The sequence below is a fragment of the Protomyctophum bolini genome (genome assembly GCF_963924005.1).
Source record: "Protomyctophum bolini genome assembly, chromosome: 15".
NCBI lineage: Eukaryota > Metazoa > Chordata > Actinopteri > Myctophiformes > Myctophidae > Protomyctophum > Protomyctophum bolini.
Genome location: NC_137876.1, coordinates 29,162,234 through 29,185,114, shown reverse-complemented (window position 1 = coordinate 29,185,114; position 22,881 = coordinate 29,162,234). Strand labels below are relative to the sequence as shown.

Genomic DNA, 22,881 nt, shown 5'->3' with positions numbered 1-22,881 from the left:
GAGGGCTATGTTTCCCCGTTTCCCCCCTAGGCAGGGGGGGGGCCTAGACTAAAAACAAGTCAGAGTATATTGCTAAACATTGTTTAAAATATTGAAAGAAGTATAATCTGCCACTGGGATTTGCGCCGTCATCAAATACGTTACCCACGAATTATATATTTTTATATTTGTTATAAAAACTAAAATATCAGATGTTCCACTGGGAAATGTAGTCAAATGTCAATACTTCCTGTTTTGCCTAGCCAGCCTTAAAAACGACATTACCAAGAATTCCACTGTTGACGGCGCGACATACTAAATCCAACACGGCTGCTAGCTGCTAGCATCTAGTCGTAAATGGTCAAAAGTTAGAACAGTAAACTAACAAGTTGCTGAGTTGTGCTTGTGAATTCGGGTGATTTGCGCTGCTTTTCAGCTGCACCCTGCAAAATGTCAGAGAATACGACATTCGTGTTTGGAAAGTCACGTTTCGACCAGGTAGTTTGGAATTTTGAATTATTTTCATGAATTTCATGCACTATACTGTAGTATTGACCACATAAACACATTAATGAAATATATCCAAACTTCTCAAATTCGCCAGATTGAATGTGAAAACTGGTGACGTTCAAATGATACTTTAAGTAATTCTATATGAATAGACTTTCCTAGTATTTAATGTATTTCCCCCAGTCTAAATGCTTAGAATTTCACACATGATGCGCAAAAGCTTTCCTAAATGATAGTGTTGCAGGTGCAAGGTGCAGCATAACTCAATGCAACTGGAGTAAAGGTGGACACTCGTGACTCTGAGATGTGAATGGAATGGATCATGGTTGAGTGAGTGGTAGGCTACCGTTGTTCCAACGGGGACCTCTATTGGTCAGATTAAAAAATAGATTTGATACCCAGTTTCCACACCAAGACATTTTGAACTAGCCTGGCCATATGTTCATGAAGTTGCGAGGCACAACAGTTTGGCAGTTGCCAGATTTTCATTCAAATTAGACTGCTGTAATTAAGTCTGAAGTGAATGGACGTTGCCCCTCTCTCCCCCTCCCATACAACTTATACTATTAGGAATAAATGATAAAGTGATACATTTCTGGCACAGCCTTTGAAATTTTTAATTGCCATGGATGTGAACTGCTTCGTTCCTCTGAAAAGAGAGAGAGAGGGAGAGGGTGGATGGGGGAACAGTTTGAGGAGGTATTAATGAGGAGCCTCCACCTGGCGTGATAAAACAACTGGCGTTCTGTGGTGTCACAATTTACTCTGCGACAGCTGCCAGTGCCCATGTCGTCTGGTAGGGTGGAGAGAGACACGTGTGAGTTCCTGAATTAAAGGCACAATCCCAATGTATTTGGCCTGATAATAATCCCCCCCCCCCCTTCTCTCTTTCTTTCAGAACACTTTCTTTGGACGATTCAGACATTTCCTGGATGTGATTGACCCCAGCACACTCTTTGCGACTGAGGTAGGCTACAGAGCCTTAAGAGCCTTTATATACAGATACAGATAACCAAATATTATGTAATAACTACTTGGAACTTTAACATGCCATTTTTATTAGTTTGTATGCTTGTTAACGTCATCAACATCAGCACCACAAACCCTTCCCCTGCTTAATCATCATCATGTATGTAGTCAGTAGTGTACTTTATTTTCTACTAGACAAGTTAGACAACTTTGTTCCGCTAGGCGGTCCTCACACCATATGTTGCACCACCGATACGGCAGTTGTGTCTTGAGTCATAGTTTCGGGGGATTTGTCAGAGTACTCATTATACTCTTATTGTACCTATATATGGACATCTCTGTATCTGTAAAAAAAATTATAATCATCTTCTCAATTCTTTACTGTGGCAGACCCAACGGTTTGGGGTCCCCGCGTGAGTTTGGGTGGTATCCATGTGACAGTGAAGTGACAATCTAAGGACTTTTTTAAAGATATTTTAATTTTAATACCTAAAAAAAAAGACTGTTACTGGGTTAAAAGTAACCAACAAACAATAAAATACTATAATAACTGGTCAAACAATGGCCAAAATTGACAAATAATATAAGAAATAGGAAATAATTGTGAAAATTCCCAATAGATCTCCTATTTTCACATTATTTATCTGTGAAATCGAGTCAAACTACCGGTAAATTGAATGCCTCAACTCCTACATTCTAAGTGCTTATCAGGGTGGAGGGGGTCCCCACTCCCCAGTTTAAATATGATTATTTTGGGGAGTCACACAGCCTGAAAAGGTTGTGAACCACTGGTTTATAGCACTGTCTGTTCAAGTCAGGTCTAGGCCCAGGGACCATTTTGGGTCTGTAACTCTTGTCTTGAGAAAACAAATATGAAACAGTTCCATTTGTACACACTCGGAGTTAAATAAAAATTACACCCGTGTGAACTGAGTGTTGCAACTCCCCTCTCAGTCCCCCCCCCCCCCTCTCTCTCTCTCATTAGCAGGCAACAGTACAGCACTATCTCTCTCTCTGTTTCTGGCACAACAGCGCCCCCTACTGGTACTAATAGTCATACTCGCTCATTAATGAGTGGTTGCACCACTCAAAAACAGTGGATTTGACAGTGTACATTGGGAGATAAAAAAAAACATTTCTAGGCCCAGGAGAAAGGCAGAGGCAGGACTCAATCAGTTCATGCAGGGGACTTTTTGCGACCACATCATCTCTGGGGCTGGGCACGTCTGGCATAATATTTCCCCCTGTGCCCAGGTGGCATTGGTGGTGGGTTTGGCTTTAGGAGGGAGTGCAGTGCAGTGCAGTCATCAGTGCCCTGGGTAATGAAGCTGTTAGCAGCCTCATTGCTGACAGTAATAGCAGCAGAGCCTCCTGGGATGAGATGAGGTGTGGACATGTGGGGCAGCTGTGAGGGGTGGAGCGTGCGTGCGTGCGTCCGTGCGTGCGTGCGTGTGTGTGTGAGAGAGAGCTCCCTCTTCCCCCAACTCCTGCACCCCGCTGGGCCAGACATAGCCTCAACTTGCCCCTAATGATGAGGAGTGGAGCAGAGTTGGCCCTTGTTTTTGCACATACAGGCAAATGTCCATGTGAAGTCACACACATTTAATGTTGTGGCACATGTACACGAGGTGTGCAAGGACACACACACATGCACGCGCGCTAAGCTAAGCTAAGATAATTAGACCAAATTGGACCATATGACCCTGTATTGTGCTCAGCATTAGTCAATGATCACACCATAGATCGATGCTCATTACCTTTTAGGAAATTCATTTGTCAACTGAAAATCAGCATGATAGTCACACTGAAATGCAATTATCACACTGAACCGTGTAGAAGAATTAGAAATAACCTCTTACTGCAGTTGAAGTCAGACCTTAGCCACTTTCAACCTGCCTGGTGTCCCTATTTCAGGCATGAAATTATAGGGAAACTTTTTAAATAGTGAAAATAGCAGACCTATAACTTCAAACCACGCCACATCTTTGAGGGGTACTAGCCCCTCCTATGCCCAGCTTTGTGTGTCTGTGTGTACCACGGAAATGATTTGATTGGCTGAGCACAGAATGTGATATGATGTAGATGATAAGAGCGCCCCTCACTTCACACAAGTGTGATTTTTTTCCCTATCCATCGTATGACAAAGTATAGGCCTTAAGTGGTTCAACGTTATTTGGAATGGGTTGCTGCTATTGCCTTTATTTGACAGTTTTTGGACGGATTATTCATCTATAATTGAATATACAGATTCTTCATTGTATTATTATAACCAGTACAGAAATATAGAATATTGGCTAAATATTTCATTCTTATCTTTAACAGCCAACAACAACTGCTTAATATTGATAAATAAAATTATTAAAATGCAATAAAATAATGTGTTCAACAGTCAGTATCACTTTATGCTGTACATTAAAAATGTATATATTTCAGCCATGACCATGAAACCCAAATGTCTCTATTTATTTTGCTGATCTAGAAACGCCTCCAGGAGTGTGTGGAACTCCTCGAGCATTATAAACACGGAACTCTGCCTCCAGGGGTGACAGATGCTCAGGTAAGCTCAGCACTCATTCAACAACACACAACACACTTCTCGTTTGACTGGTCTCAGGTCTGTGAACGCGATCAGGAATTGGTAAATGGATCGTCCCCGAGTAAATGAAAAGCATTTCCCCTTTGACGAGCCTTTGAAGAGCGTCTTAAGTAGTCAGGCGTTCTTCTTTTACTCTCTGTTGTCTGTGGCTGTGTGTTGTTTTTGAAAAAGGACACTGCGGTGTGTTCAGGATGTGTTGACTGGTCACAGACAAAGGGGTGGGGGCTGTCAGGGGAAACCAGGTGTGTTGGAAGGGTCAAAGGCCAGATGAGTTCCATGAGACTCTTTAAGCAAGTATGGAAATCTACCTGAACCCACTGCCACATGTCTCCAAACTAATGCACCAGTGGCTCTCAAACATTTCCATGTCAAGGTCCCCCAAATTGACCTTGGCCACAGACCCACAGAAATATTTCCAAAATAGCCGATCTACAAGCTCACAACGCTTGTAGATCAGCTACTGTATTTTTACATTTCTGAAAAGATAAGTGTTTGGACTGTTCCTCATTTTGCTGGGGACCCCCTGGAATCTCATCAAGAACCCTGAGGGTTACCTGGACCCCACTTTAAGAACCAGTGCTATAGACAATAAATTATATTAAAGGCAGCACTCAACCAGATTTGATTTTGTAATGTTGTCATCCAACTAAAATTACGTAAGTAAAGACCTGCATTTCTGCTAACGTCAGAGGTTATCGATAGACTTGGGGTAGTTTAGTTTACAACACAGACACAAAGTATTGTAAATACTAATGAGGTCATTAAATGTGAATGTGCTTTTCAGGGAATATTCAATGCAACATAGTGGAACATGGCCCAAAGCTTGGCAATACACGTTACTCATGACATTTTGTGATAAAGATCCTTGTATTTACTGTACTTAATGTTTTGGGTGCACGGTTGGGTTACTATACTTGGAATGAATGATATGGATCATCTTGTGATGGGCTGAAGTGGGTTCTAATTTAATTAGTCTATTTGTTGTTTATTTTTCAGCTTTGGCAAGCTCAGAAAATAAAACAGGTAAAACATGCTTCTTTCATTTCACTCTTTCATTCTCTGTCTCTCATTCACACGCACGCTCGCATGCGCACACACACACACACACACACACACACACACACACACACACACACACACACACACACGTCACACACACACACACACACACACACACACACACACACACGCGCACACAAAAACAAATCTTGAGATCATTATCAGTGTTATCCGTGTTTGTCTTGGTGAGGTGTCACTGAATTGGCCAAGAAACTGACACCAGTGCTTTGTAGTTCAGCTAAACATGTGTCTGTTTAGTCAGCACGTATATCACTTAGTGATGTCGCAATGACTTAACGGGGAAATTCTCAATAGCAGTATCTCAGTCTGTCCCTCTTCACCTGTCAATCTGTAACTCAGAGATATTATGGCTCTACTGTGAATATCTGTTTATATATTCTAGATTTGGGTGGAGTAAATCAAAATTTAGCATATTTCGTTTTTTGAGTGCCATAAGCGTTTTATTTTTGTTGGTTTTACTGCATTGTGCTGAGTACGTGGTGCACTGGTGCACAGATAAGTATGCTAGACGACGTAAGGACGTATATTACTATACTAGAAATATACTGGAATTTGAAATATTTTAATGTGATTGTTGAAAATGGTCTAACTCTAATTGGGTAGCCCTGCCAATCTGGCACTCCCTAAATGTACTAAAAAAAGTACTAATTTCAAATGAGTGTAGTATTTAAATCCAATGAAATGACATAAATGTATAATAAAGCTATTATTTCTAATTTCATCATGCATAGGCTATATTGAAAGTAAAACTGCAGTAATAGAATATATATTATATAATATAATATATTATGTAGTATTTACCAAATTTATACTCAATATATGAACGTTACAAATAATGTTGCAAATATGTATTTTGCATTCTCATTCTGCTGGTTGTATTCATGTACGTTATTCTATTCCATTCACTGCACACTTGAACACAGGCTATCATTCACCCTGACACTGGGGACAAGATCATCATGCCTTTCCGCATGTCAGGTATATTAAGTCACCTTCCTTTGAAGACTGGGGTGGTGGTGGTTCTCTGCCTGTGCATGCATACATGGCATGCGATGCGTGCATCTGTTTTAAACCCCAAAGTAATATATGTTAGTCTAGTTGCCAGCCCATAGACCCCCATGGTGAACCCGGACATGTTGAGTACACAAAGGTTTTATGTTAGAAATGTTGAGTATGGGTCCCCAGCATGTAGAAACTGCTGGATGCTAACTTGCATATGTTGAGCAATTTGTGACCATACCATTAATAACCTATAGAAGGCAGAATATTCAAAAATCATGCTTTATGTAGCATGTGACGTGTCAAACTAGGGGATTTTCATGATGCTGAATCCATTCTCAACATTTCTAACATAAAACATTTGTGTACTCATGTCTGGGTTCACATTCTGGCTACTAGACTATGTGATTAATCATTATCTCAACATCCAACAAAATTATTAAGAGCATCATTTTAGCAATAAGAATATAATATATTTATCTCTTTATTATAACATTATTGTGTGATCCTACCAGAGCTGTAGGGTGCCTGTTATGAGGTCCACCATAGTGGTGTCATCCACCTCTGGGGACTGTCAGGGCACCACAGGGACTCTTCAGGGTATCTCAGACCTGGGAAAGGTCACTCGCAGCTGGGTGCTGATTAGAGACGCTCCCCCACAGTGACCAAGAGGTACTGTTGGACCTCGGGTGAAACCGAAGTGTTGTGATTGAGTTCTTCTCAACACCTTCTCGGGAGGAAAGACAACCTTGGAAACGGAGACATGGAGATGGACAGGAGAGCGGGGAGGGGGGGAAAGGGGCAATAGATGGAGAGTAATGAAGAATGTAAAAACATCAAAGGAATGGAATGAGGAATGATGAGAAGAGATGGAATGAGAAAAAGAGATTGAGAGGGGAAGATGCTAGAGCCAAATAGAGAAATGATGAGGAAAACAGATGAGAAATTGAGAGATAAGAGATAATTCAACTGCTGGAGAGAAGAACAATGGAGAGAGAGAAATGATAAAGGTAAGGAGAGAGAGAAATTACATAATGAACACAATGTCATTACACATCTTTATAGAGACATAATGACATAAAACCGGTCGCTAAAATCTATTTTTTGACAGGGCCGTTGCTAGGCAAGTTGCCCAGCTGTTCACTTCCTTGTTTACGGCAAGGAAGTTTAGAGAAGGAAAGGTCATGGTCACGTGACTGTGCTGCGCCATGACACTGTCATGGGATCCAAATCTCGCACCGGAAGTTACATGAATACAAAGCAGTGAATGGAGCAAGCTGGAACAAACATTATTAATGAACCATTGAGACCTGTGTCATATAATCGGTTCAGGAATATAAAAGAAGACCTATCACAGTTTGTTTTCTAATCACTGGCTTTTCGATGTGCACATTACATCATTTTATTTGAGGATTTAAACAGCAGCAGGTATCATTTCTGTTCCGGGGGTATCGTGAGATTTGGCTACCAGACAGGAAACCGTGGACAGTCTCGTTCAGAAACGTACTTTTTGCTCTTTAGATACCTCTATAAAGTTACACAGTGTGCACATCGAAATGCAACAGCAGACAATAATGTGGAGTAAATAGGAGTGGTTGCACTACTTCCGGCACACTGGACGTGTTAAGAGAAGTCCTGGACGAGGAAGACGAGGTGGGAGATGAGGGAGGTTGGAGGAGTAAAATGGAAACACCAAAACATTAAACAAAAAGACAAAAAAAAAAAAGATTAATCTGTCATTGTTTTGATGTTTTCCCCAAAACTTTATTATCAATGATGTCAATGTGGTCAAATCCCTTGAAATTGTGATTTTACACCCCTCCTTCTTCTTTACAGGTTTCATCCCATTTGGTACACCAGTGGTAAGAAAAGTTTAATGATGTGATTTTGACAGGATGATATCTAGGAGCATACAAGCATTTTTGCTTTTATTTATTTTTACTCAAATGTTAGTTCATAATGAGGAACAGTCTCCAGAGATGAAGACCATTAGGTTAAATGTTCCTACATCTTACACTCCTACCTCCCTATCTGTGATACCAGAAACTGTTATTTCTGTTATCTTTACTATGTTAATTCATTCATGCAACTTTATGGTTACTAAGAGGTTATTTTTGTGTTTAGGTTGTTGGTCTCCTTCTTCCCAATCAAACACTGGTGACCACTATCTTCTGGCAGGTAATCACTCAATTCTGTATGGTCACTGATGATATTTGGAGATTAAATGTTTCTGCCCGACAGGGAAAATATACTGTGATTAGTAAATTAAAACAATATTTCATTTTATTTCATTGTATTTTGTGCTGAATTATACATGTATTTGTATTTTCTTTTTTCCACACATCACACGTATACCTGTAAGGCTTCACGAATGGAATGAAATGATGTCTTGACTTTGTTACAGCTAGTTCTTAACACAATGCTGCAATTGTGCTTATTATCTAAATATTAACAACCCCATTGTTGCATCTGTTATTTCACCTTCTTTTACCAGTGGTTAAACCAGAGTCACAATGCTTGTGTCAATTACTGCAACCGGAATGCATCCAAGGTACAGTATAGCAGTGGTTCCCAAGTCTCCCCAGGACCCAAACTAGTAAAAATAGCTATTTTCACGACTTCTTAAACATTTATTTTCTAGTTTATGGAATTTCTTAGATTTTTCTTTTATTATTTTATGAAATTACTGAAAATAATAATTGAATTTGTTTTTGTTAGCTTTTTGGGGATTTTTTTTTTGGAAAATGTTTTGAAATAATAAAAATTTAAAGCAAAAATGTAGGAAACAAAAAAATAAAGCGACCCATAAACATGTTTCCCTGAGCCACAAATGGTTCCGAGTCCCGACCCACTGTTTGGGAACCAGTGCAGTATAATATCCTATCCACTCAACTGCAAAGACATCTATAGGTCCCACTGAGAACTGCAGTAGCCTATATCCCTGACCACACCTGACTCACTCAAACATTGTCACAAGGACTTCAAGTATTTTGGGCCAGGTATGGTAAGAGAAGTTAAAAGGATCCCTGGCTAATAAGACAAATGTGCCTTAAAACATTATACTTGCCCTCTATAACAAAAATAAATAAATTAAAACACCAATATTTTATTTCTTTCATAAATAAAGAATCTATGGGAAAAAATTATTGGAAATTCTCTTCCGGGCTGCTCGTCGGGGGCGGGACTGCTGTCGCAAGTTGATAATGTCTGAATATGTCCATGTGTGGCCTAGCCCTACTGAATGTATGGAATACATAGGCTAATAAAAATATTGCTTTGATGCTCATATTAACCTTAGGACAGGAAGCCAAAGTTGTTTTTATTAGCATATGCAAACAGTAGTAAAGCTTTAGTCTGAAATGCATTAATGTTGTACTATGATGTGTGCAAATAAATAATCAAATAGGTTCATGATTGTGCCCTAATGTTTCTATTTGATATTGTATCTTCATGTCCGTCTTCTTGTCACTAAAGCCAGCACCTGCTTCCACATTCTTCCAAGGATACCTGGGTGCAGTGACCAGTGCAGTCTCCATTGCTGTGAGTTTACAGTATTCTATGAGTTTATTAAATAAATGTCTATCTACATTAAATTTGGTGTCTCCCCAGGATACAAGCTTGCAAATATATGTAATATGAATCAAGTCTATCATCTGCTACTTTAACTATTGAACATAGTTAAAGAACAAAACAAATTGTTAGGAAAGAATATAAAATGTGATATTTACCCACGGCCCATAAAATAAAACGGCTCTGCGACCCAAGATTGATCGTGAGTCGTGACCCTATCGGAAAACACTGTCTACCTTATTAATGTGATAGAATGAAGCATTGAGAATAGTGTCATTAGTTGTCATTAAATAGGAATCTGTGAATCATTGTCAGATGACTTTTTAACCTGAGCAAATTATGTCAAAAAAGTCTAACACAGTGGTTGTCATTGTTTGACTTATTGAATACTTTATGAACAGTTTGCAAAAAGTACATCCTACTATAAATGCGCCACGTGTCTGCATGTCTGCAATGTGTGTACGGTTGTAATGCACGTAACTCGAGAACCGTTTGCCCCACGACTTCATATTCGACACACGCGTTCCACACCCCCACAGGGAGTGCAGTGACCGGCCTCGAGTCGGTCGGACCCACGGTTCTCCAGAACGACCACAAAAGGCTCTGCTCAGGCTCTGCCAGTGGGCCTAATCAGCCTAAATCCCCTCACCTGTGCCATTTCCAGCCTCTGCCTCAGTCAATTGATTGCCATGGCAACCCCACACCTGACAATTGATTAGCCTACTTAACCAGTCCCCTTTTCACAGTCAGTCAATTTGCCCTCTTCACACACAGACAGATACCTCCAATTCTCCATCTCCATGTGGGACACAGACAGACAGTTAAAACAGGTGCTATGACAAGTTGACAACGGTATTATTAGGTTCCCAAGTTGCATCGTTCTCAAGTAGGCCAGTAGCCGACTGGCACGTACAGGTCTAGTAGGTACAATAATGCTAAAAGGATAACAAAAAGCCCTGATGGCTTGTACATTTTTTTATTGTAAAATAAAACAAACAATCTGTACGCACACATTTGACGTGTTGTGAACTTGTAGATCTCACAAAATGGGGACGGGGGTTAAACTGATTTTGATGCTATATTAGCTAATTCACCCTCAAGGATCCCTGGGGGTCTCTGAACCACACTATGAGAACATCTGGTCTAGCTCACACATCTTGACACTCACAGACACCTGCCTTACAAGCCACTTAATTCTTTTAACATTTGTCCGGTTGCTAAGGCAACACCCCACCGCTCCAGCTATGGGATTGAAAATATAAAATAAACATGGATGTTCACAGACACTCACTCCGACATAAACACACAATACCAGATACACAAACTTTGCACACACTCTCACTCACTCACACACTCACACTCTCTCTCTCTCTCTCTCTCTCTCTCACATACACATACCTACCTGACACACCTCTCAGTATAGACGCAGGGACTCAAACTGAGCCAATTAGTTTTCCTGCTGGGTGTCCCATCCGCCCGCTTGCCCTCAGGCCCTGACAACAGCAGCAGGCATAAGGTTTCCGGAGTTGGGGGGCAGTGGGGTTGGGCGACAGGTCAGGAGGGGGCGGGACGTCTCCAATTAAACCAATGCCTTGGTGACGACCCCCTGCCTGGGCCGGGAGAGCTAGAGGGCAAAAGGGTGATGTGGTGTGATGGTGGAGGTGGTGTATTATATGAAAGGGTGATGGTGGAGGTGGTGTATTATATGAGAAGAGGCTTTGTTATCCGGAGGAAGTTACGGGATGCTCAAATCTGAGCCAAATATTGACTTTGTATAGTCCCAGAACTAGGTGCCGTCAGCAGCTTTGCAATATTTCAAGTTCCAGTCCTTAAGTGCTACTTTTTCCAATGTTGCACATGTATGCAACCATGCACATCTATAACTGTGTGTGTGTGTGTGTGTGTGTGTGTGTGTGTGTTTTTTTTTGCAGGTAGGGCTGAACGTGTTGATCCAGAAAGCTAACCGTTTCAGTCCAGCAACCAGACTGTTGGTACAGAGGTTTATTCCCTTTCCAGCAGTAGGTATGTGTGTTGAAGAAATGCCTGACCAAAGTATTTTTGTGTTGGTAGTTAAATAATTTTTATCAGCATTTTGGTGGGGCTTACTGCATATTTAAGCCCAAACCACACTGTATATGTCTTTCACTTCCTGTATGATGATTTCCTTTTTTTGAGTGATGCAAGGAACAGCAATGTCCGTCCCAACCTATGTGACTATGTTTAGAGTACCAGTAGGGGCAAAAGTGGCGCCAGAGACAGAGAGAGATAGTGTTGCACTGTTGCCTGCTAATATGAGAGAGAGAGAGAGTGGAGTTGCACCACTCAGTTCACACGGGTGTGTATATTTGTACGTCTCTAAATGTTGTGATAGATTTAAAATGGTGGACCCTGTTGTGAACAAGTGTATTGCTTTATTACTGGTGTCGTCCACAGTAACATATTTTGTATTTACTTCGGTCACCCATTCGCCCCTGTTCATTTTATGACGCCGTCCAAAGTAAACGCAACGTGACACAACGCACTCAGTGGAGGCCCGGAAGGAAGTAGTGAAGTCAATCTCCATGGTTTAGAAATCATCAGATCTTTTTTCTTTTCATTGATTTGTCAAGTTTCTGTAATTAGGTTAATATTCTAATTTGGGTTTCATAGTAACACAAATCGCACCCCTGCGAACTGAGCGGTGCTGTGTGTGTGTGTGTGTGTGTGTGTGTGTATATGTGTGTGTTTAGGCTGCTCAACAGTGCCACTTTAGGTTGCCCAGTGGTAATGCAGCTGTTCATGCTCCAATCATACATAGGGACACATGCGGCCAGTCATTGGAGCTAAAAAACCAATCTGAACCAAATGTGTATACACCTTCTACAATTGGGATCACCTCACACTGCTGTGGGAGAGCTGGTGTGTGTGTGGAGTATTCAGTTCCCCACTTATATGATCAGTTACGCACCAGTGTCTCGCAGCAAAAATAACCTACATACAACAAGCTTTTGTAGATCACTATTTTTGGTGTGCGACACTGGTGCGCGTCCAAGTATAAATTAGGCTAGCAGAGAGGGTCCGTTATGTCAGACATACGTAGCAACAACAAGGCCCCCACTTTTTCTAATGTCACCCCCCCCCCCCACACACACACAGACACACACACACACACACACACACACACACACACACACACTCAGCACCCCAAACACATAGTCACACCCTAGGGTATAGGACTGTGTCCCAGAGTGCCCGGGGGGCTGCTAGCTTGTAATTAAATTGTTTTGCCTCACCCCCACAACCCAAAGCACCCCCCAGCTCCCGCCCCTCCCATACCCTGGCGGTATCTCTAATTAAATCAACAGGTTTCTGCAGACCCGCTCTTTGCCCGGTAATTGGCTCCTCGTTAGTACTGTGCTACCGCAAACAAATTGGATAATTACTCCTAAAGTGGCCTCTATGTCAGGGCCTCATTTACCTGATTTCTGTTATTTCATTGTTGTTGTGGTTGTGCTTGTTGTTTTCTGGTACGGGTCTCACATCAAAGGTAATTAAAATGGCTAATTGAACGGAGCAAGTAAAAAGTGCCTTTTAAAATGTCCAACCCCCCTGTTTTATGTGACTTCTTACTTAAGGGGGTAGATGTATTTGTAATAACCTAATCAAGCAGCTGTCTGTCATTCATTTAGATTGTGACGAAGACCTTAACTGGAGCAGGGAGGCTATCCCTCCAGAAATACACAGGGATAATTCATTTTTAATTTGTCTTCTTGAACAAACATTCTCATTTACGTATGATATTTGTGGTGTAATGCCGTGAGAAGACCATTTTAGACGCTTTGTCTGCATTTCCATTAGTGTACTTTCATTTATTAGATGCCAATTAGAATGCATATTAATGTAATTATTGACAATAATTATAAACGTGCACCCACATAGTGCAATTTAGCTTTGCAGACACAATAATTGTATTAATCATGTAGAGTTGACTTAGATGCCTTCATTTGTTTTAATTGCAATCTTTTTTTCCCCTCCTTATTTGATCCATTTGCTCTTAGTTTGCATTTCTCCCTGCCAGAATCCCCTCATATCTGTCCCTTTATTAATTGGTCTGGGGTGGAGAGAAAAAATCCCTTGTAGGTAAAAAGAGCTATTTGCTCAGTCAATTGAATTCCACTGGCGCTGCAGGCCGACAGGCCTGAAGGCCCTCAGTAAAGATAAGTCCGAAACGCTGTTGTCTTAAATTAAAAAGGCCCGTGGCACTAACGCTAAACTCTCTAAAATGAGTTTTTTCCGTATTCCTATTAGAGTCAAGGAGACAGGTCTATCTATATTAACATATACATTTGTGTTCATTTTGTGAATACATCACAGGTTGACAACACCACTGCTTTAACCTTGACTAGATTGCCTGTTTGTGGGGGCTGTGGCTCACACAGTCAGAGTCACACATGCACAGCAGGAGAGTAGTGTTAAACTGTAAAACTACTTGCCGTACAGCTGTTTTTTTGGAAGGTCAGCATCTTATGCCAATGTTCACCATCAATATACAACCACCAAAAAAACGGTATTTTCACAATAGAAGTGGTAATTGTGGTGATGTAATTCTGCTGCTATTATTACTATCACTCACTATTTTAATATATAATAAATAATATAATATAAATAATATTTTCACGTAATACATTACAGAATATCTGATTATTTTAATATCCATATCAGCTTAAATGGGGTTAGACTGTTCTCCGCAACGGTGTGCAAACTGATTTGAGGTGATTTTAGGCTCTGCTGCATTGTCTGCAAATCCACTTCAAGACTTTACTATCTCAAAAGTGAAACTCTGTAGAGCAGGCATGACCCAGATAATGTTTACAATAACAAAGGCTGCACACAGAAATGTACCAGACACATACAATGAACCAGTTGTAGACTAGACAATGATAGTCTAATAGTCTTACTGACTTTTCTTTTGTTTGCAGTCTGACACTTCTGCCAGAGCCCTTCTCTGCATGTTGTCACCCACTTTCAACCTGGTGTCCCCGACAATGTTCAAGCTGTTTTCCCAAAATGTTGAATAAAAAAAAAAAAAAAAAAAGGCTAATCTACAAGATCTCCAAGCTCACAGTGAGCCTGTAGCGAGCTGCTGAGACATGTAGCATGTATATAAATGAAGTGGTTATTTTCTAAATGATCTTCTCTTCTACACAGCTACTGCCAATGTCTTCAATGTGGTCCTTATGAGACACTCTGAGCTCTCAGAAGGCATCAGCGTGCTCGACGACAACGGAAATGTGGTGGGAACCTCCAAAGTGGCTGCCAGACACGTAAGCAAGGGTGGAAGAAGTACTCTAATTGTTTTTATCAAGTAAAAGTATCAATACTGCAATGTAGAAATACTCTGTTACAAGTAAAAGTCCAGAATTAAATATGTACTAGAGTAAAAGTACCAAAGTATTGGTATAAAAGTATCAAGTAGTAGAACGTACTCATTATACAGAATGTCCTATTTCAAATATCAGGTATTAACCACTTGAACAGTAGCCTCCTTATTCTGGGCATGTCATATAGTTTAACAGTCCGTGACAATAGCCGAGCTTGTATATCGATGAAGAGATTTAGTGCAGAGGGAACTAAAATTTGGTGGCAAAGGATGACCTTTGGGAGACCCTAATCATCAAGTATAATGTTTAACCCTATATACCGTACTTGGTTAACTTGTCATGTGGTTATGTACTAAATGTAATCCATTCATTTAAAACCGTGTAGGATGCAGCATAGTTGGTGACAGCCTACAATAAACATGTTTTCATGACAGGCACTTATGGAGACAGCCCTGACTAGGGTGGTTCTACCCATGCCAATCCTAGTACTTCCTCCCATGGTCATGACTGCACTGGAGAAGTAAGTACATTATCAACACTGGGTAGAATATACCAAATATAATTTATATTTTATGAAACCTTAAACGAATAAGGTAAATTATAGGACATTTCCTATCCTCGCTGTGTAAACCTTGCATGTCCAAAACAATTTCAGGAAATGGAAAAAAATAAGCAGTTTTCCAATAGATCCAATGTAGTTATTAAATATTTAGTCACACAAGCCCATTCATTGGTGCAATTATTGCATTACTGCAATATTATCCTCGGTATCCAGGCTTTTATTTTCGTTCGCATTCGGCTCAAAATGGAGAATCTGGCATAGGAAGTGGGAGCCAAGTTGTATTTCGCTAACCAATAGCAGTGCAGAGGGGTGTCACTCCAAATGTGGTGATGTCAGTGTTCTCCAGTGGAAATCCAAGGGACTAACTGGCTCCTACAGCATAACGGCTGGCTGTTTCAGCATGTCACATCCATTCCCTTCATCCCAGACCATGTCATTATTTAATATAAGCCCACTGGCGATTACCTGACCGCTTTAGACTGGATTGACTCTGCCCTTGTTTGATGTGACTCTAATGATCCATTAGCAATGCGTTGTGTTTATGTGGAAATGTCCCGTGATAGACGGCCTAACTGTACCTGCGGACCTGCCGAGGAATGTGGCCGTCTTAGAGAGCCTCTGACAGCAGCTGTCGCGATGGCGGCACTGACTGCCCAGGTGTGTTTAGGATTCCTAGCACTTGAATGATTGAACCATGGGGGAGGGGGACAAGAGAGAGTGGGAAAGGGAAAGCCTGGAGTGAGTTTGTGTGTGTGTGTGTGTGTGTGTGTGTGTGTGTGTGTGTGTGTGTGTGTGTGTGTGTGTGTGTGTGTGTGTGTGTGTGTGTGTGTGTGTGTGTGTGTGTGTGTGTGTGTGTGTGTGTGTGTGTGTGTGTGTGTGTGTGTGTGTGTGTGGGTGTGGGTGGGTGGGTGGGTGCATGTGTTAGGGTGACTGTGGCTGCAGGTGTGTGTGTGGGTGGGTGCGTGTGCATGTGTTAGGGTGACTGTGGCTGCAGGTGAGTAGTGTTTTGCTCAGCCATCCTCCATGTCAGCTTGCCTTCACTGGCTTTCAATGGAGCGAGAACAAGGGGACAGAGTGAGGTACCTAGACGGCCCCCCAGTGATGGATTACATCGTTGAGAGCTGGGTTGGGGCAATGGCTGCAAACCCCCTTCTCTGTCTTCCTCTCTCCAGTATAGCTGTGCTACTCTTCATATTCTCAACTAGAAGCAACTTGTATTTTCATTTCTTTGTAACCTTTGCATTTCAACCTGGCGTCCATATTTTGGCCAATAGGCGAACATTTTCAGAACTTTTATATAAGCTCACAACATGTAAGTAGCCTTCAACAGATCAACATCTGGACCATAGATGCGGCAGCCTATGTACAGTACACCCCCTGCATGACATGACACAAGTACCGTATGTCTTAGGAACCAATCTACTCTCAATGCTGAATGCAATGTATGGAGGTAATGGCTACCATTTTTATACTTTGGTATGACTCTGCGCTCTGCGGACACTAACCAGATGCTGAGGCTTTTGAGAGTGTGTGTGTGTCATCCTCCATCTCTTCTCCCCAATCACCTCAGTAACCCTGTGCCTCTCACATACCTTGCTGTGTGTGTGTGTGTGTGTGTGTGTGTGTGTGTGTGTGTGTGTGTGTGTGTGTGTGTGTGTGTGTGTGTGTGTGTGTGTGTGTGTGTGTGTGTGTGTGTGTGTGTGTGTGCTAATTAAACCATGGCAGCCATATGTGTTAATGAGCTCCCTCATTAGGCAGTAGCTCTCCTCGTTAAGGAGAAGAGGCGTCGCTTGTAGAAGGAGGAGAGAGCAGAGAGGGCCTATCTGGAGCGCCCGCTGAGCACGCTGTCCCACACTCTGAACAGGGGATTATTGTACGAAAACGGCAAAAAGTGAGAGTTTGAGTAGAGGGAGTGGGATAGAGATATCAGAGACCAAAACCATGCGCCTCCAAAAGGATGTTTTTCTGAGTAAAGAGAAAACAACTAGAAAAAGTGCCCCTTGATGCACAGGTCTCCACCAGGGCCAGGTCAGGTTGTGGCCTCCTGGTGGCGCTATAATAGGCCAATGTGAAAAGGATGACATTTCTTCTTATGTCTTGGATGGCAATTGGATGATTTTTGCAAAAATCCACCTGTTGGTGGCGCTATAACAGGCCAATGTGAAAAGCGTGGGATATATTCCTCAGCCTAGTAGGAAAGTCCGTAAAAGATTTCACAAAGCATACTCTCTCCCTATGCCTTCGGCCTGGTGGACAATTAATGTTTTCCAACTGGTGGCCATGTTTTGGGGAAGTTATACAATGGAGTATGAACAGCTTTTAAGAGGCCCAAGGGGTTTGACTTTGAATGTCACTCAGCGGCACACACAGGCAACCAGGGAAATTTTGATTTTAAGAAAAACGTGTTTAACTTGAAAATACCAGACCAAAACCAAAAGTTTACATACAGTATATAGTCAGTGCATACAACTATTCGTTTTTTTAACGACACTTGGTACGTCCGGTGTCAAGAAACAGAAACATTATTACTTTGTAAAAGATATCATGTGAGTCATATATAATGGTTTTTCTATCACAGTGTGATGTAATTACTAGCCTGAGCTAACGCTAGACCTTTCTGGCCTAGATGGGAGGGTCGCGGCTCAGATTTGCGCACACCCTGATTGGTTCACCGATCTGTCCGTCAGCCCCGGTCTCCCCCCCCCCCCCCCCCAGTGCAGCACTGTTATTGTGCTTTTTATAGTTATTTCCACAGAGTCGGCACATGTTGGTTTTTTTCTTAGACGGTGTGTTGGGTTCTTCAGCCATTCTCCTCATTTTCCTCGCATAGCCTCGTTTGAAGTTCCACTGGTAATGATTTCCTCAGTGTTATTTTGAGGGGTGCACACCGCTCAGAGCCCTGACGTCACATCATTTGGAGCGATGCCTACGCGGAAGGGTTGACTCCCACTTTTAGGCCAGTGCAGCCCATGCGAAATGAAAGCATGGGTATCGAGGCTACCTAATTACTAACAAGCTTGCAAGAGGATGAAATGACACTTTGTTCGCCAAACAAGCCACATCATCACATTTTGCCATTACTTCCCCGTCTTCAACCATAATGCTCAGACAACTGTCACTTCAGCTTGACCATCAGGTAGGCTATGCGCTCTGTGCACTCTCATTCCTATTGCATTAGACCGCACATAACAAAATATGTCAAGTTAAGCCTTTAACAATATTTAATTTGAAAATAGTACATTTCTTAGATTTGTTTGACCTATGAAATATTGTTTAAACATATCTTTACATTTAACGAAGGTGCTATAGATTTTAGTATTTGTTTTTCTTACGTTTCAAACATTCTCCCATGGACCACCTGTAATTATGCCAAATTTGTGATACAGTAGTTACTGTTTTGAGAAACTCTGCAAGCTGTCAATATGTCTGCTGACCAGTGCCTCCAAGACAAGTCTGTTGTACTTGATTCTGTTTGCTTCTCCATTTTTGCGCTAGCCCCTCCTATACACAGGTTTAATGTTTGTTTTGTAAATGCCATTGACAATGACGTCATAATTTACGTCATAATGTAACTCATATTGCCTCTTTATTGTTAATTGCATTTAATGTTTGTGTTGTCGCCGTTTGTCTTACATCATTACATCACCTAATCAACATGAGTTAGACTTTAATATATTAGCGCCCCTCACTTCACACGGGTGTGATTTGTGTCCGTCCAGGCTCCCTCTACTTCAGAGGCATCGGCGGCTGGTCCTTCCCATCCACAGCCTGGTGTGTCTGGCTGCCTTCGGGTTGGCTCTACCTCTGGCCATCAGCCTCTTCCCACAGATGTCCCAGGTCCTCCTTCACAATACCTCTCCTCTGTCCATCAATGCTATGTTGCTCTACTACTCTCAAGCTTTCTACTCTACTGGTTCTCAAGCGTGAGAGAGCGTACAAATGGAACCCCCTCAATAAATCTGAGATCCCTATAGACTCCACTTTGAGAACTACTGCTCTACTCTACTCGAGTGGTTCCCAAACATTATCATGTCAAGGACCCCACCCCCCAAATCTGTACGCAGACCCCCATCTGAAAGGATTTTGTGCCAGGGAGGGACCCCCATAAGAGAAGATCTTCAAAATATTGAGTATACTAGTAGTGAGTGAGTGAGTGTGCGTAACTGTCGCCGCTTATCTTGAGAACCGTCTATGGTCCTAAAGGTACATGGACAGAGATCATCATATATGGTCGTAAAAGGGACACAGGCTAACAGACAGGTTCTCTGTCAATGCTTACAACAGTTACAACGGGTATTGCATATAACTGGGTGGGGTGTGCATTCCCAACTTGGATCGTTCCCAAGTAGGCTGGTGCCCGACCGGCACCTGTCTACTTTGTATAAAGCTGAAACAATCTAAACTTCTTGACGATCACCTCACCTACTCAGCTCTCAGCTGATAGAAAGATTCCCGTGCTAATGTGTTACTAGAGTAGAAATATGTGTGATATATATAGTATAATTTGACCTTTACCATTATCCATCATGTAACGCAAGATAAATTATACACAGCCTTCATTGCTTTGCTTATGTCTGCTTCCTCCATTGGTTTCAGTGACTGATATTGATGACTGAAGTCTCCTGACCCCTTTACCGTTAACTAGTGGAGCTTTACTGAGACTCTACCTTAATGAGCCGTGACTCTCTCTGCATTATGATCTGTCCATGCATTGCACAGAGCTGCCAGGTAGCCGCTCGGGGCTCATTTATTCTTCATTGTACGACTGTGTCGCTTGCCAAAAATAACTACAATAATAATAATATATTCAACTTACAATGATTTGTTTTTGACGAGCGACAGAGTCGTTCTATAAAGCATAAATCAGGCTTCAGCCATTGAAGCCGTCGACACTAGCGGGCAGAATAGAATCTAACTTTAGCATCAAATGCATGTCATTCAACTCAACAGGAGGGGCTGACATGATCATTTCACTTCTTCCTCCATGTGTCTCTTGCTTTCTCTCTGTCTCTCTCTCCCTCCCCTCTCTTTGTCTCTCTGCCAACTGACTTGCTGACATGAGCCTGCCAGCGCTGGCTTTAAAATGTTTAGGATTTAATTACTGATGGAAATAACTCAGACAGCCATATGGCAAAATACTTCAGACATATGTGCCGCCAACAGTCCTGTGAAAGGCAGACTCTTCGTTCTGTAGCGTAGCTGGTTCCTCCTGCTAGTCCTTTTTGCACCTTTAGCGAGGATACCAGACGATAAAAAAAGAACTCCCTCCCCCTCCAAAAAAGCAATATGAATCCCCCCACTCTTCTGCTCTGCTCCCACCGCTCTACCCCACCTACTCTCAATTTGTCCCACTTCCATGTTTCACACCTACCATGATGTCTTGATTAGAATTCTGCCTCAGAGTCACAGCCATCTGTCTCTGGTTCAAATATTAGGAGTTGCGAGTCTCAAAATTAGACTTTAATCTGCCAAATTGGCTGCTGTGTCCATATTAGCAGCAAAAGCCGAATATTAAAAGCCTTTAATGAAACATTTAGTCTATAAATGAAACTGTTGCATATATTTAAGCAGCGATGTATGGAGATGACATATGTCTGTCACATTGTATATGTAAACATGCTGTATCTAACATCACATGCCAGATTTTATGCACTATTGAGTATTGACTTATTTTTTCTGTCCCCTCCCAGATCAATGTGAGTCAACTGGAGCCAGAGATTGCCATGGCAACTGATTGTAAGCTTGTGACATACAATAAGGGGCTGTGAAGGATCCATTTAACCAAAACATGTAAGATGATGTGTGATGTGTGCAATAAACCCTTCCGACGTTGCTGTTGGGAGGAAACCTGATAACTCCATTTTTTGGTTTTTGATATTTTTTGCATAAATCAGTGCTATTGAACACCACATCTGTCTGTTGTTTCGAAAATATCGAACCAATGGAAAGTAGTAAAAAGTGCTTTGGACAAAACCTCTTAACTCCATTGGACCCTCAAAATGTCTGCTAAAGCAACTAACTCCACCACCTCTCCCACTCATGGAAGTAATTGACAATATATAAAGTTACAACACCAACTTTGATGAGGCTGTATTGCTTTGTTTTATAATATAAAAATAAAATATAAGGTTTTCTTAATTTCCTGAAAAATGTAAAATTTTCATTTCCTGAACAATGAACATTTTGGAGTTATGAGGTTTCATCCCGACAGCAGAGATATACAATAATGTATGCAGTTATGTTTAGATTGAAATTGATGCCAAAGAGTTAAGAGTAAGAATCTGGCATATTCTCATGGAAAAAATGGAACACAATCAGTAATTATTATAGTAGACACCATTTTAATATTAATTAATATTATAATGTGCTGCTAATTCATATTACTATTATAATATTAATATGGTCAGTGTTTAAAAAAATGTTTTCCCTTGTTAATGTGATCAATATTCCTCATGGTTATAAAAAAAACCACACCTATGTGAAGTGAGGGGTGCTAATATATTAAAGTCTAACTAATGTTGATCAACACAAACATTAAGGGCTATATCTTGCGCCCTTACCCTAAACTTATTTTCAATGTTTTACTATTTTTAAAAACCTTTTAAAATACTTCAAATAGCCGATCTACAAGCTCACAGCGTGTCGAAATGTTTTTCAAAATAGTTAAAAAAGCAAAGAAGTTTAGGGGTAAGGGGTAAGGGTGGGCCCGCAAGATTGAGCCCTAAACGCCATTAACAATAAAGAGACAATATGACGTAAACAACACATTATGTACATTTTCCCTTCATTGTCAATGCGTTTACCAAACAAACTTTTAACTAAAGACTACATTAAACCTGTTTATAGGAGGGGCTAAATGTTTCACTATTATAAATTAGTATTTAGTTAAGTACCGGTAGCTAGGACTGAAAAGATATACAGTAATACCAGTAAGACGTCCTGAGGGCGAAAACAACAACAGTTCTGGGAATGCCCATGTATGGATATATACAGGTATTAATTGACATTTTCGGGCTAGTACTGTGAGGCCTCGGGTAGGGCCGTGCCTTACTTTGCGGGCCTGTTGAGAACTCTAGTTTTCGCCGGCTGCCGGACGTGGCTGCGCTAATGGCTTTGGGGCGGGCCCGTCTAGAGTTTGAATGGACAGGTATCCGTCAAAAGAGAGACATCGAAGAGGAAGGACGGGTGGGAAAGGATCAATATATGTAGAGTTGCTGGCCGGCTCGATATATGCAGATCTAGGTGATGATCTAGTC

General features: G+C 41.4%; 1 protein-coding gene across 2 annotated transcripts; it reads left to right on the top strand.

Moving 5' to 3' along the window:
- Window positions 1–299: 299 nt before the first annotated feature.
- Window positions 300–21,725, top strand: sfxn5a (sideroflexin 5a). Of its 2 annotated transcripts, XM_080783808.1 has the most exons (14): window positions 300–477; window positions 1,388–1,456; window positions 3,938–4,015; window positions 5,051–5,077; window positions 6,058–6,112; window positions 7,970–7,995; window positions 8,258–8,311; window positions 8,628–8,684; window positions 9,608–9,673; window positions 11,635–11,725; window positions 14,891–15,006; window positions 15,498–15,583; window positions 19,345–19,462; window positions 21,316–21,725. In XM_080783808.1, exons 1-14 carry the CDS (start codon window positions 430–432, stop codon window positions 21,391–21,393), a joined length of 969 nt encoding a protein of 322 aa, XP_080639934.1. In that variant the 5' UTR covers window positions 300–429; the 3' UTR covers window positions 21,394–21,725. The 2 variants fall into 2 exon arrangements, with proteins under 2 accessions (XP_080639934.1, XP_080639935.1); XM_080783809.1 differs by lacking the exons at window positions 19,345–19,462; window positions 21,316–21,725 and adding an exon at window positions 16,946–17,118.
- The last annotated feature ends 1,156 nt before the right edge of the window (window positions 21,726–22,881 follow it).

Excerpts from the sequence above, each read along its gene's own strand:
- sfxn5a (XM_080783808.1), top strand. The coding sequence starts at position 430 with ATGTCAGAGAATACGACATTCGTGTTTGGAAAGTCACGTTTCGACCAG. Across the intron at positions 4,016-5,050 it reads CAGGGGTGACAGATGCTCAG|CTTTGGCAAGCTCAGAAAAT; the intron begins GTAAGCTCAGCA and ends TTTATTTTTCAG. Across the intron at positions 9,674-11,634 it reads CCAGTGCAGTCTCCATTGCT|GTAGGGCTGAACGTGTTGAT; the intron begins GTGAGTTTACAG and ends TTTTTTTTGCAG.